Source organism: Ictalurus furcatus, chromosome 12 (assembly GCF_023375685.1).
Source record: "Ictalurus furcatus strain D&B chromosome 12, Billie_1.0, whole genome shotgun sequence".
Taxonomy (NCBI): domain Eukaryota; kingdom Metazoa; phylum Chordata; class Actinopteri; order Siluriformes; family Ictaluridae; genus Ictalurus; species Ictalurus furcatus.
In genome coordinates, this window is record NC_071266.1 from 14,228,519 (window position 1) to 14,240,692 (window position 12,174).

At 37.8% G+C, this 12,174-nt stretch overlaps 2 protein-coding genes across 2 annotated transcripts in view; one reads left to right on the forward strand and one right to left on the reverse strand.

The window, feature by feature from the left end:
• The first annotated feature begins 873 nt into the window (after window positions 1–873).
• On the forward strand, window positions 874–8,794 carry gsdmea (gasdermin Ea). Its single transcript, XM_053637581.1, has 10 exons — window positions 874–944; window positions 1,355–1,562; window positions 2,789–2,984; window positions 3,211–3,376; window positions 5,710–5,830; window positions 5,923–6,060; window positions 6,261–6,587; window positions 6,721–6,798; window positions 6,901–6,971; window positions 7,149–8,794. The coding sequence occupies exons 2-10, from the start codon at window positions 1,355–1,357 to the stop codon at window positions 7,386–7,388; spliced, it is 1,545 nt and encodes a 514-aa protein (XP_053493556.1). The 5' UTR covers window positions 874–944; the 3' UTR covers window positions 7,389–8,794.
• A 2,399-nt stretch (window positions 8,795–11,193) lies between these two features.
• Window positions 11,194–12,174, reverse strand: part of pals2b (protein associated with LIN7 2, MAGUK p55 family member b) — a 30,631-nt gene continuing 29,650 nt past the window's right edge. The window contains exons 13-14 of the mRNA XM_053638402.1: window positions 11,790–11,840; window positions 11,194–11,346 (exon numbers count right to left, since the gene is read on the reverse strand). The gene's annotated coding sequence lies outside the window, so the exon portion shown is untranslated. The remainder of the gene's footprint in view (window positions 11,347–11,789; window positions 11,841–12,174) is intronic.

The following is a 12,174-nucleotide window of genomic DNA, read 5'->3' on the forward strand; positions in this document are numbered from 1 at the left end:
ACATGTCTACAATTAGTGCATTGTGGATTTACAGCCAGAAGAATCTGAATTTCAAACCTTAAACTATCTTTGCTGCCGTGGCCTACATGATGGAAAATCCTCAAAACCTATAATACAATGGCAATTTCACGAAGGAGCATTGAAAACGGTTAACTACTCAAAGTGACTGAGTAAATTTTCATAATCTGGTTGCAAAATCATTGCTGATGGACCCACTTCATATGAACCACAATTTGCTTCTCAATGGTACAGGTAGTAAAACATGAGAAAGTATTAAATTTAAAACGAAGGCAATGACCGAATTCTGTCTTGATATTAAATGATAAAAATGATATTATCTGGTTAAATTTAGCCTACTTCAATATTCTTATGACTCAACTTGTCTAGGCTGCAATATGAGTAGGGAAACAGACATAAGGTTAAAAATAAATGAAATGACTGAATTTATATGCAGTAAGAAAGAAAACTGTTCTAAGTTGGAAGAATAGCCTTTAAATCTATGAATGATAAATGTTACTTAGTAAGTTTGCCAGTAAAACACACATTTTTATAATTATCAAAATGATCAATAATCAGGGATTCTTTCAAGTTTTGTGTGATAGTTTTTCAGTTTCAACCTCCTTACTGGTTAAAAAAAAAATCGGCATATATCCTTTTTCCCCCTCACATTAACTGACTGTGTGAGCTAAATTGAGAGCAGAATTGAGAGCTGTCAGCCAACAAGACACGAGTATTTCCACGTATTTTCCTGTAAACCCTGTCTGATTGGTCTCGCCTCAGTTCACTGAAGATAAAATACAACACTCCGTTCACTGAAGATACAAATTTACAATACTGCTGTCTTCTTTTACTGACATTGGTTTTCGTAGTGACAAACTGTTCCAAGTGGAGAATTATGCGGGGCTAAAGAAAAAATCTTCCTGGCTACAGCCCGAAATGCACAGGTCAGGTTACACTTCTGGAATGTATGCTATATAATCAACCAAATGATCTGCATTTAGTTTCCAGTCATTTTGGTTTAAAGCATCCAATCAAGTTAATCAATGTAAAAAATAAACAATCATGCCAGTTCTCATGCTACACAATGCTGTCTCTCTGTGTCTGTCTATCTGTGTTTGTGTGTGAAATGGGAGAGGTTCTTTTCATATTGTAGAAAAATTCCACATAGTAGCTTAGAGGATTTTACCTTTTGAACCAGGTTATATAATAGCTTAGTCTCTGGGTTTCGGTTTTCCAGGTGAATGTAGTATAAGAAAATAGAAAACATATTCTCCTAATTAACCATGGATAAGCAGAGTGATTATGTGTAAAAATACCCCAGACCAAGCCATTTCACCATGTGTGTTGGGTGCAGATGTTTGAAAGGGTCACACGTAACCTCCTTCACCAGACTGACCATGATGGAACGCTGATTGCTGTTTCCCGACTAAATGATTCAGAAAAACTGAAGCTACTTGCAGTGGTGATCAAGTGTCCAGGAAAATGGCCCTGGCAAAGTACCAAATACAAACCCACAGACTTCACTCTCAATGACCTGCTCCAGGGAAAGCCTATTCAACCAGGTACCCACACAAAGTTGTAATAATGGGACTGCATGTACGTACACACACACACACACACACACAGTCCCTTCTGAAAGTATTGAACAGTAAGGCCAATACTGTTGTTTTCACTATACATTAAAGACATTTGTGTTTTAGATCAAAAGATTAATGAGATTATAGCTCAGAATTTCAGCTTTCATTTCTTCATATATACATTTAGATGTGTCAAACAACATAAAACATAGACCCATTTGTATCAGACCACCCGATTTGTATGTGAGCAAATGTATAGGAACAGATTAAACAGTATTAAAATAAATAAGACTTAATATTTGGTTGGATATCCCTTGCTTACAATAACTGTTGCATTTTCTTTTTTTGTGATGTTTTTCCAGGGTTGTACTGCAGTTTCTTACAGTTGTTGTTTGTATCGGGGGATTTCACCCTTCAGTCTTATCTTCTCATCTCTGTATTTCTTTGTGAATTCCAATCTGGCTTTCTGATTCTTACTGTTCATGAGTGGTTTGCATCTTGTGGTATGGCCTCTATATTTCTGCACTTTAAATCTTCTTCGAATGGTGGATAGTGATACATTCACCCCTACCCCGTAGAGGTTGTTGGCGATGTTACTGACTGTTTTTTTGGGGGTGGTTTTCTTCACAGCTCTCTCAATGTTTCTGCCATCAACTGCTGTTCCATGTCTGGTTGTTAGTACACCAGTGGTTTCTTTCTTGTTCAGGACATTCTAAATTGTTGTATTAGTTATGCCGAATGCTTGTGCAATGGCTTTGATAGATTTCCCCTCCTTTCTTAGCTTCAAAATGGCTTGCTTTTCTCCCCATAGACAGCTCTCCAGTCTTCATGTTGACATAATTTTAGCAACAAATGCCATCTTCACAAGTGAAATTGAAGGCAAAAACCAAGCGTAAACATTCAGAGTTATTAATTCTTTAAACAGTCAATTTAACAGAGCACACCTGGGCAGCAAGAAACACATCAGTCACATGTTCCTATATTTTTGATAACTTGAAAAAAAAAAAGCATGGGTTCAAACAAAATGTGGCATGTTCTAAGTTTAACACATGTAAATATGAGGAAATGCAAGCTGAAAATCTGATCTGGCGTCTCATACTCCTCTCTCTCTCATATATATTATTATTATTTTATGTATCTTCAAATACTTGTTTCCACTTACTATGAAGTCTGAATAGTATTTTTCTGCTTGTGCCTGTTCTGTTTTTCAGTGCTGGAGGAGAAGGTGTTTCTAAATAAATATAAAGCGACACAGAATGGCAATATTGCTGGATCTGGGGAGGTAGATATGGGTGGAGTCAGCATGAAAGCCGAGGGACGTGGAACATCCAATATTTTATCGTCTCTCGGGACACTTCTCAAGGAAAGCGTGATTATGTCACACTTTCTAAAAGACTCCAAAGACAGGTGACATAAACCATTAAGGAAACATCCAATGTACAGTGCCCTCCATAATGTTTGGCCGGGGGGGAAGGCTTTCCTGTGCCATGGTCTTTCAGATGCACCAATAGTCAAACACAAACAGTGCCTAAGCACATTGTAATTAGCATAATTATGGAAGCAATTGGAAACATCTGCCTAGTTGGATGTTTAGTTTGTAATTGGGTGATGTTGATTTGTTTGGGTCTTACAGGAAAGTGGACCTTCAGCACAATCTTATCATGCAGATACAGCGCAAAAATCAGGTCTTCACTCTAGTGAAACAGCGGATCTTCACTTCTTGTGACTGCACCATTAACTTCAGTGAACTGAAAGAAGGCAGCTGCAGCGCCTTAGTTAAACTATTCTGTCCTGCCAAGGTAGTTTTTTTTTTTTTTTTTTTTTACTATACCATATTATTCTATACTATACTATACAGTAAAACCCTTGTATCCACTGTTTCATTTACCATGGTTTCACTTAACCATGTTCTGAAAAAATTAAATAGAAAATTCCAGACATACAGTAAACATTTATCATTTAAATTGTGCACCATTTTGAGTAACGTGATGAAATCTCATGCAGTCCCACCCGGGACGTTTATCATCCCTTTATCATCCCTTTGTCCAAGGTAGAAAAGGTTGAAGAAGAAGGGAGAGTACAGTGCAATAAATATTTGAGAGAGAGAGAGAGGGAGGCCACATTCATATAGCTTTTATTATTATAATTGTTGTTCAGTCATGTGAAAAAGTAAGTACACTTCATGGAAATTGTTGGCTTTTTTGACATATTTGGACAAGCAAACATTTGATAATCTTTGAAGCAGTGCATATTCATAGAGTTGATATACCTGAACAAAACCACAAGGAAAATTATCTTTTTCAATCAGTCATTTATTCAACAGAACTATCACTAGATGTGATATTCTTCTGTGGGAAACGTTTAGTGCACTCTTGCCCTCAGAAGTTAGTATTGCCCCCATTTAGCAGAAACTTATTGTAGGCATTTTGTGTAATTGTCCACCAGGATTGCTGGAATTTTTTTTATCACTCTTCTATGCAGTATTCTTTCAGTTGCAAGATGTTTGAATGTTTTCTTGCATGTACTGCCTGTTTTAAATCCCCCCAGAACATTTCAATGGGATTCAAATCCAGGCTTTGACAAGGCCATTCCATAACCCTCCTGTTCTTCTTTTTGAGACATTCCTTGATGGATTTGCTAGTGTACTTAGGATCGTTATCCTGTTGAAATGTCCACTTTCAGTTCAACTTCAATTTTTGCACAGATGGCCTCATAGTATCTTCACACACTGTCTTTGATATGATGCAGAATTCATAGCTGACTCAATGAATGCAAGCTGTCCAGTCCCTGAGGTAGTGAAGCAACCCCAAACCATAACATTTCCACCACCGTGTTTCACAGTTGGTATGAGGTGCTTCTCCTGAAAAGCTGTCTTTAGTCAGCACCAAACATGTCTGCTGTTGCTGTGGCCAAACAATTTTATCTTTAATTCATCTGTCCAGAGCACATTATTCCAAAAGGCCTGGTCTTTGCCTATATGCTCGTTAGCAAACTGTAGTCTTGCAAAGGCTTTTTCCTATGCAGGTCAAATTTGTGCAGTCTCTTTCTGATTGTAGAATCATGCACTTTGACACCAACAGTTACAAGACTTACTAGCAGATCCTTTGATGAGATTTTGGGATTCTTGGAGACTTCTTTTTGCATCAGACAGTCTGCTCTTGGGCTGAATTTACTGGGATATCCAGTCCTGGACAAATTGGCAGTTGTTTGAAATCTTTGTAGAAGATTTTCCTTACAGTGGAATGATGTATTTCAGATAATTTAGAGATCCTTTTAAACCCCTTGCCAGACTCATTGGCACCCACACCCTTTCATTTTTCCCCTGAAGGACTTACAAAACTCCCTGCCGGGGCCATGTGTGTGCAGAATTTGCATGTTCTCCCCGTGCTGCGGGGGTTTCCTCCGGGTACTCCGGTTTCCTCCCCCAGTCCAAAGACATGCATGGTAGTCTGATTGGCATGTCCAAAGTGTCCGTAGTGTATGAATGGGTGTGTGAGTGTGTATGTGATTGTGCCCTGCGATGGACTGGTACCCTGTCAGGGTGTACCCCGCCTTGTGCCCGATGCTCCCTGGGATAGGCTCCAGGTTCCCCGTGACCCTGAAAAGGAGTAAGCGGTAGAAGATGGATGGATGGATGGATGGACGGACTTACAGAACTCTTTAGATCTTGGCATGATGACACCACACACCTCAATAGCAAAGGGAACACTAGATATGAGAGGGGTGTAAATTAGACAGGTTCCAGCTGCACTCTCTAAGCAGTCTCTAATCACTGGCACCCAATCTTCAACACCTGATTCTAATTTTATGGATTTGACGATGTGATAAATGTAGGATTGTACTTACTTTTTCCATGTGACTGATGTTTTTTGTTAATTTAATTTATGAAAATTAAACACAAAATATACATTTTATGTCATTTGATAGTGTATCACCTTTATGAATAGGCACTGTTTCAAAGAGGGTCAAATGTTTGCTTGTCCTAGTATGTCAAAAAAGCCAACAATTTCCATGGGGTATACTTTACATCTGGATTGCTGTAACACATCTTTGTGACCATGTATATTGTTAAAAATGTTATACAGATAAACATGAAATGATTATGCCTCTGCATACTGTATGTTGCATTCAGGTCCATCTGAACAAGAGCATTAGTCTAAAAAACACCACAGATGTTGCTATTGAGATCCCCCCACACACTGTGGTGGCCTACAGTGTCAGCGAACTGAACATTGAAAGTGATGGTCATTATGGTTAGTGGTGTATTATGTTTTTGTTTTTATTAGGAAAGGGTTGTACAAGCTTGCCTATGAAATATGTACACAGACTGTGTTTGTGTGTTCAGAAGTTGGTGTAAGCCCTGATGGGATTGAGGCAGATGACAGCATTACTCAGCAGTTCATTCACAACTGGACAGAACTGGACGGCTTATGGGCACCAACACAAATAAGTGAGGGATCTTCACTGAGTGCCCTGAATAATGGTATATATGGGGTCCATGTGTGTTTTCATGAAAACAGAATTTAATTTTTTTAGGTTGCAAAAATTGCCACTCCATGTCATTGTTGACCTAGACCAACAAGTACCACTTTTGTGTGTAAAACGCATGACAGAACTATATTGTGACAAGATCATCCAGAGTGGCTCTAAGAGGACGTGCCTGTATGTTTTTCTGTGTTGCAGAACTGGAAAGTGAAAAGGAGATATTGTATGAATTGACTCGTCTGCCATCTGAAACTCGATTCTCTTTGCTAAATCTCTTTCAAGAGATTCTACCAGACCAGACACTTCTCTCCACTTTAGAGGATAAGCTGGAGAAAATATGTGATGAAACGGTGTATGATTCTCACTCTTATTTGTCTGAAACATCAATTGAGCTCACTGACAAATTTTTGGATTTGCTACAGTCTGAGACAGACAATATGGACAGTCTACCCACAGCCCTCCGGCCAAATGGATCTTTGCCTGCAATTTCCAAACAAAACGGCAGTCAGAGTGCAGGTAAAGCAGGTAAATCAACATTAGCTACTTACAATACATAATTAATAGATAAAATAGATGTAGAATAGATGTGTATAAAGGTAAACCGTTCAAATGAATGTCCTCTCCTCTAAAGTGATTGATCAAAATGGTTTTACTTCAGCTAACACCAGCCATAATGGATCCAATCAGAGGCAATTAATCTTGACAGCTATGCACATGCTGATTAGTGCTGCTGAAGGTGAGTGAGATAATGTACTGCATACATATTACGATCTGAGAAGTTTCTTTGACTTTAAAGATTTACGATCTCATTCTGATCTCAGTTTTTATTTGTTTTTAGGACTGACGGATGATGGCCTCGCCTTTCTAAAAACCTGCTCTTCAGAAACAATTAATGCGTTAAGTTATTTAGTAAGTATAATATTTTTATTTGCCTCATACTTTTCATATAGAGTGGAAAGGGATAGTAACCCACAAGAAGCAGTTGGTGTTGCTGGGTTTTTTACCCAGCAACTAGAGTGTGATTCAGTTTCAACTAAGGCCTTAACAGATTCTGGTGACTAATAGAACTATTCCATGCCTTGTCAGGTAACTCAACTGACAGGTGTTTCCCAGCGTGTCCCCTTCAGTGAACTTCCCTTTCCCCTGAGGGATGGTGAGGTGCCCCAGGAGATGAAGCTGCTGTTTACTTCATCCAATATTATACTGAAGAGAGACAACAAAGAGCTGTATGCAGAGATAGGAAATGGTAGTAAAGTCCTTCCCCGAGTACTGTGTATTGTCATTCATGGCCTTGCATGCTTGAATGAGTCATGTGAAACAGATTGAGAAATCTGATGTGCATTAAGGATGAAATAAAGAATAAAGTTTTTTCCACTAGAAATTCAGTATTTCTAAATCATAACTTCAGAGACCCATAAAATAACAGGAACATAGACATAAAATAACAATATTTTTATATTATTTAATACAATTTAAATGATAAAGTAAAAATATATCTATCAGAATTTAACAACAAATATTATTCTTGTAATACACTGCTTGGTCAAAAAAAAAAGCTATGCACACTAAAATTTCATTGCACAACCTTTAGCTTTGATTACAGCATGCATTCATTGTGGCACTGTTTCAGCAACCTTGTGCAATGTGACATTTATTTCCATCCAGAATTGCATTCATTTTTGGCTGAGATCTTGTATTAAGAATGGGAGAGTCGCTCTGCGAAGTCGTCTCCTGCACATCCATAAGACTTTCAATGGGGTTAAGGTCAGGAGTCTGTGGTGGCCAATCCATGTGTGAACATGATTCCTCGTGCTCCCTGAACCACTCTTTCACAATTTAAGCCAGATTAATCTTGGCATTGTCATCCTGGAATATGCCTGTGCTGCCAGGGAAGAAAATAAAATCCATTGATTGGATAACCTGGTCATTCAGTACATTCAGGTACTCAGCTGACTTCATTTTATTGCCGCATAATGTTGCAGAGCTGAGACCTGACAAATTGACTCAACCCCAGATCCTAACACTTCCTCCAGAGGCTTATACAGTAGGCACTATACATTCATGTGCTTCCCTTCTAACCCTGATGCAGCCATCACTTTGGAATAGCGTAAATCTGACCTTTTTTCCCCATTTCTCCACAGTCCAATCTTTATGCTCCCTAGAAAATTGAAGTCATTTTTATCTGATTAGCCTCACACTGATTAGGCCACATAGCGGTTTAGTCCCAATCCTGTAAATTCTCCTCACATTGTACATGTGGAAATGCTCTTACTTTCACTATTAAACATGACATGAATTCTACTGTCAATTTTTTTATGACGTGACTTCACCAAGCATTTTAAAGAACTCCAATCATTCATTTTTCTGACCACATTCCTACCTCAAAGTTGACGGTTCACCACTTTCCTTTCAGGGACTTCTGCAATCTCCTTGTTGTTGTTTTCTTTGCTTGACGCAGGCCAATAATTTGCCCCTTCTGAAAAAGTAACATCTTTTCCACAACCACAGGATACGTTTTCCGACATGGATGTTTAAGAAATGAGAAGCTACTCACTGCATCAGTTAGGGTTAAAAGAATTGTTGCCAGCTGAAACATTAATTACTGCAATGATGATCCAATCATAGGCTCTTAAGTATTTGCTTATCTAAGTCTAAAAAACAACTTTTTTTTGGCTAGGCAGTGTATTTGTAATATGGTTTTTTTTCTTTTTTTATAAAGCCAGGAATTGTTAAAAATGATGCTTTTTATATATATATATATATATATATATATATATATATATATATATATATATATATATATATATAAATATATATATATAAATATAAAAAATAGCTGCTTCTTGAAGATATTTCAGTAGGTTAAATGCAATTTTAGTAGGTTATACTGCTCCAAAACTTAAATTTTCTGCTTGTGATGCATTTATTCATAATTTCATAGCTGACATTGTATAGGCCCCAAAAATGGGTTTAAAGACTTTACTGTTGTTTCAGAATTATGTTTTCATGACTGTAATTTTTTGCAACTTTGTAAATACTTTGCACTACTTTTTTTTTTTTTTTTTTTTTTTTAACTGAAGCATGTTGTGATTGTAAAATACAATACTTTTTGGCATTTACTGAATAAAATATTGATTCTATGTATTCTTGTATTGGTATCATGCATGTGTTCTGTGAGGTTTGTTATGATGAATTTCTCTCTTTTGATTAATTTATTGTGACCAATTGAGAACTGCTATTTTAAAAGAAGCATGCAATGTTGGTCTAATAAGAGGATTACTGTAACTGTTATTATAGTCAAACTATAATAATCTCAACCCATAATTCTATAGTCTATAATTTCTATGTACTTTTAATCTTTTGTTGGAGGACATTTTTAAACTGTTTTCATTTTAATCATTCAACAATTTGTTGGAATGAAGTCATGATTGGGACTTTCTAACTGGGTATTATATGCCTTTTGATGTCCTTTATTTAAACAGCCTAATGCTCTAGTCTGAGCCACTTACATGAACATGTTCTGGCCATACATGACTTCAATGCACTTAAATAGTACAACATACACAACTATTTATAGTTTTCTAGACATTTATAGGAGTTTACATCCCTGTATGTATGTACAGTCCCCTCTGAAACTATTGGAACATTAAGGCTGTTAATTGTGCTATACACCAAAGACATCTGAGATCAAAAGATAGATATGAGACGAGAGTTTAGGATTTCAGCTTTTACTTCCAGTTGCAATCAAAATTATTCAACCCCCATTGCATATCAGGGTTATTATCAAAATTGACTTTCAGCTGTTTGCAATGAACAAATCAAACAGAGCTTGAGCTGGAACACATGAAATACCTGAACTGGCTAGGGCCAGAAAATACATGAAATACCTGGACGAGGCAGAAACAGGAAGCCATCAACGGCTGCAAGCAGATTTCTGAGAAGGCAGGTTGTGTAAAACCCTTGAGTGACTGCAAAAGACCTGTAGCAAGACTTGGTGGCAACAGGCACTGAGGTTTCAGTGAGAACAGTAAGGCGCATACTAAACGCAGAAGGTTTCCATGCCAGAACTCCAAGATGTACACCACTACTGACCCCAAACACAAGAAAAGTCAGCTCAAAATCATATAAATAAGCCACAGAGGTTTTGGGATTCTGTTCTGTGGAACGATGAAACAAAACTGGAACTTTTCGGCACGATGGATCAGCGATATGTCTAGAGGAAGAAGAATGAAGAAAGAACGCTCTGTCCATAGTCAAGCATGGTGGTGGATTGGTGATGCTCTGGGGTTGCTTTGCATCCTCTGACAACAGAAACCTGCCAGTTGAATTCGGGGAAACCACTTGACACATTCGTTGTGTTGAACTATTTCAATTGCTTTTATTTGATTTGTTCATTGCAAACAGCTGAAAGTCTGTACATTTTTACAATAAACCTGATGGGGGTTCATTCATTTTAATTGCAACTGTACATCCAGATGTGTTAAACAAAACATAGAACCTTTTGAATCAAACCGTCCAATTTTTAGTCGAACAAAAGTATAGGAACAGATCAGTCTTCAAGTAAATTTAATATTTGGTTGTGTATCCCTCGCTTGCAATAACTGCATCAAGCCTGCGACTCAGTGACATCACCAAAATGCTGGTTTCTTCTTTTGTGTTGCTTTTCCAGGCTTTTAATGTAGCCTCTTTCAGTTGTTTGTTTCAGGGGGTTTCTCTCTTCAGTTTCTTCTTCAAGAAGTGAAACACTGCTCAGTTGGGTTAATGTCTGTTGATTGACTTGGCCAGTCTAAAACCTTTCACTTTTTCCCCCCCTGATAAAATCCTTTTGTTGACTTTTGTGGCTCATTTCTGTATTTTTTTGCGAATTCCAATCTGGCGCTCTGATTCTTACTGTTCATGAATGGTTTGCATCTTGTGGTACGGCCTCTATATTCCTGCACTTGAAATCTTCTTCAAACGGTGGATTGTGATACCTTCACCTCTGCTGTGAAGGTTGCTGGTGATGTCACTGACTGTTGTTTTTGGGGTTTCCTTCACAGCTCTCACAATGCATCTGTCATCAGCTGTTGTTTTCCTTGGCTGACCCATTCATTGTCTGTTGCTCAGTACACCAGTGGTTTCTTTCTTTGCCAGGACGTTCCAAATTGTTGTATTGGCTATGCCCAATGTTGGCAATGCCTCTGATTTATGTTTCCTCTTTTCTCAGCTTCAAAATGGCTTGCTTTGATCCCATAGACAGTTCTCTGATGTTCATGATGGCTTCAATCAATCTAACGGGACACACCTGGGTAACAAGAAACACCTGTCAGTTGCATGTTCAAATATTTTTGCACACCTACAAACTCGGTGGTCTGTTACAAAATGTGCTATGTTCTATAGTGTTTAACACATCAACATATAAATACTAGGAAAAGTACCACTGATCACCAACCCTCTTCCTTGAGATCTGCCTTCCTGCAGATTTCATCTGCAACTAAAATCTAACACACCTGTTTATGTTCATCAAGAACTTCTTAAGGCAATGATTAGATGGTCAGGTGGGCACGACTAAGGTTGGTGCTTTAGGAAGCTAGCTCTCCAGGAACAGGGTTGATGACCACTGTTCTAAACTCTCTTCTCATACTCATCTTTTGATCTCAAACCCAAATGTCTACAGTCTACAGCAAAAACAAATGAATTAGTGTTTTAGTGGACTGTATGTGAGTATGTATGTATGTATGTACTCACACATCTGCATGCACAATATGGATTTTACCGAGTCCTGTGTACATTTTGGTACTGAAAATATAAAAAACGTGCACAGATTATTATAGCAAAACTCACCACAGCAGTTTGGGTTGCACAACAAAGTATTGCATCAATTAAGTCATGTTTTTGTATTATCTCTGCTCTTCAAGATCACTTATGAAACACTGCATGCTCTGATGAAACATTGCTCTGTTTACATTATCCATACAGCAAAATTCTTAAAGTTTTCAAATCATTACAAATTTAATTTGAAATTAAATATTCTCTGTATTTATTGCTTCCCCTCAGAGATTAAGGAGTGATCAGCAAAATGCATGCATGCAGAATGGGGGGGGGGGGTGGGGGGGGGAGTGAAGGTTGGTTT

Excerpts from the sequence above, each read along its gene's own strand:
- gsdmea (XM_053637581.1), top strand. The coding sequence starts at position 1,355 with ATGTTTGAAAGGGTCACACGTAACCTCCTTCACCAGACTGACCATGAT. Across the intron at positions 3,377-5,709 it reads AACTATTCTGTCCTGCCAAG|GTCCATCTGAACAAGAGCAT; the intron begins GTAGTTTTTTTT and ends TGTTGCATTCAG. Across the intron at positions 6,972-7,148 it reads TTAATGCGTTAAGTTATTTA|GTAACTCAACTGACAGGTGT; the intron begins GTAAGTATAATA and ends ATGCCTTGTCAG.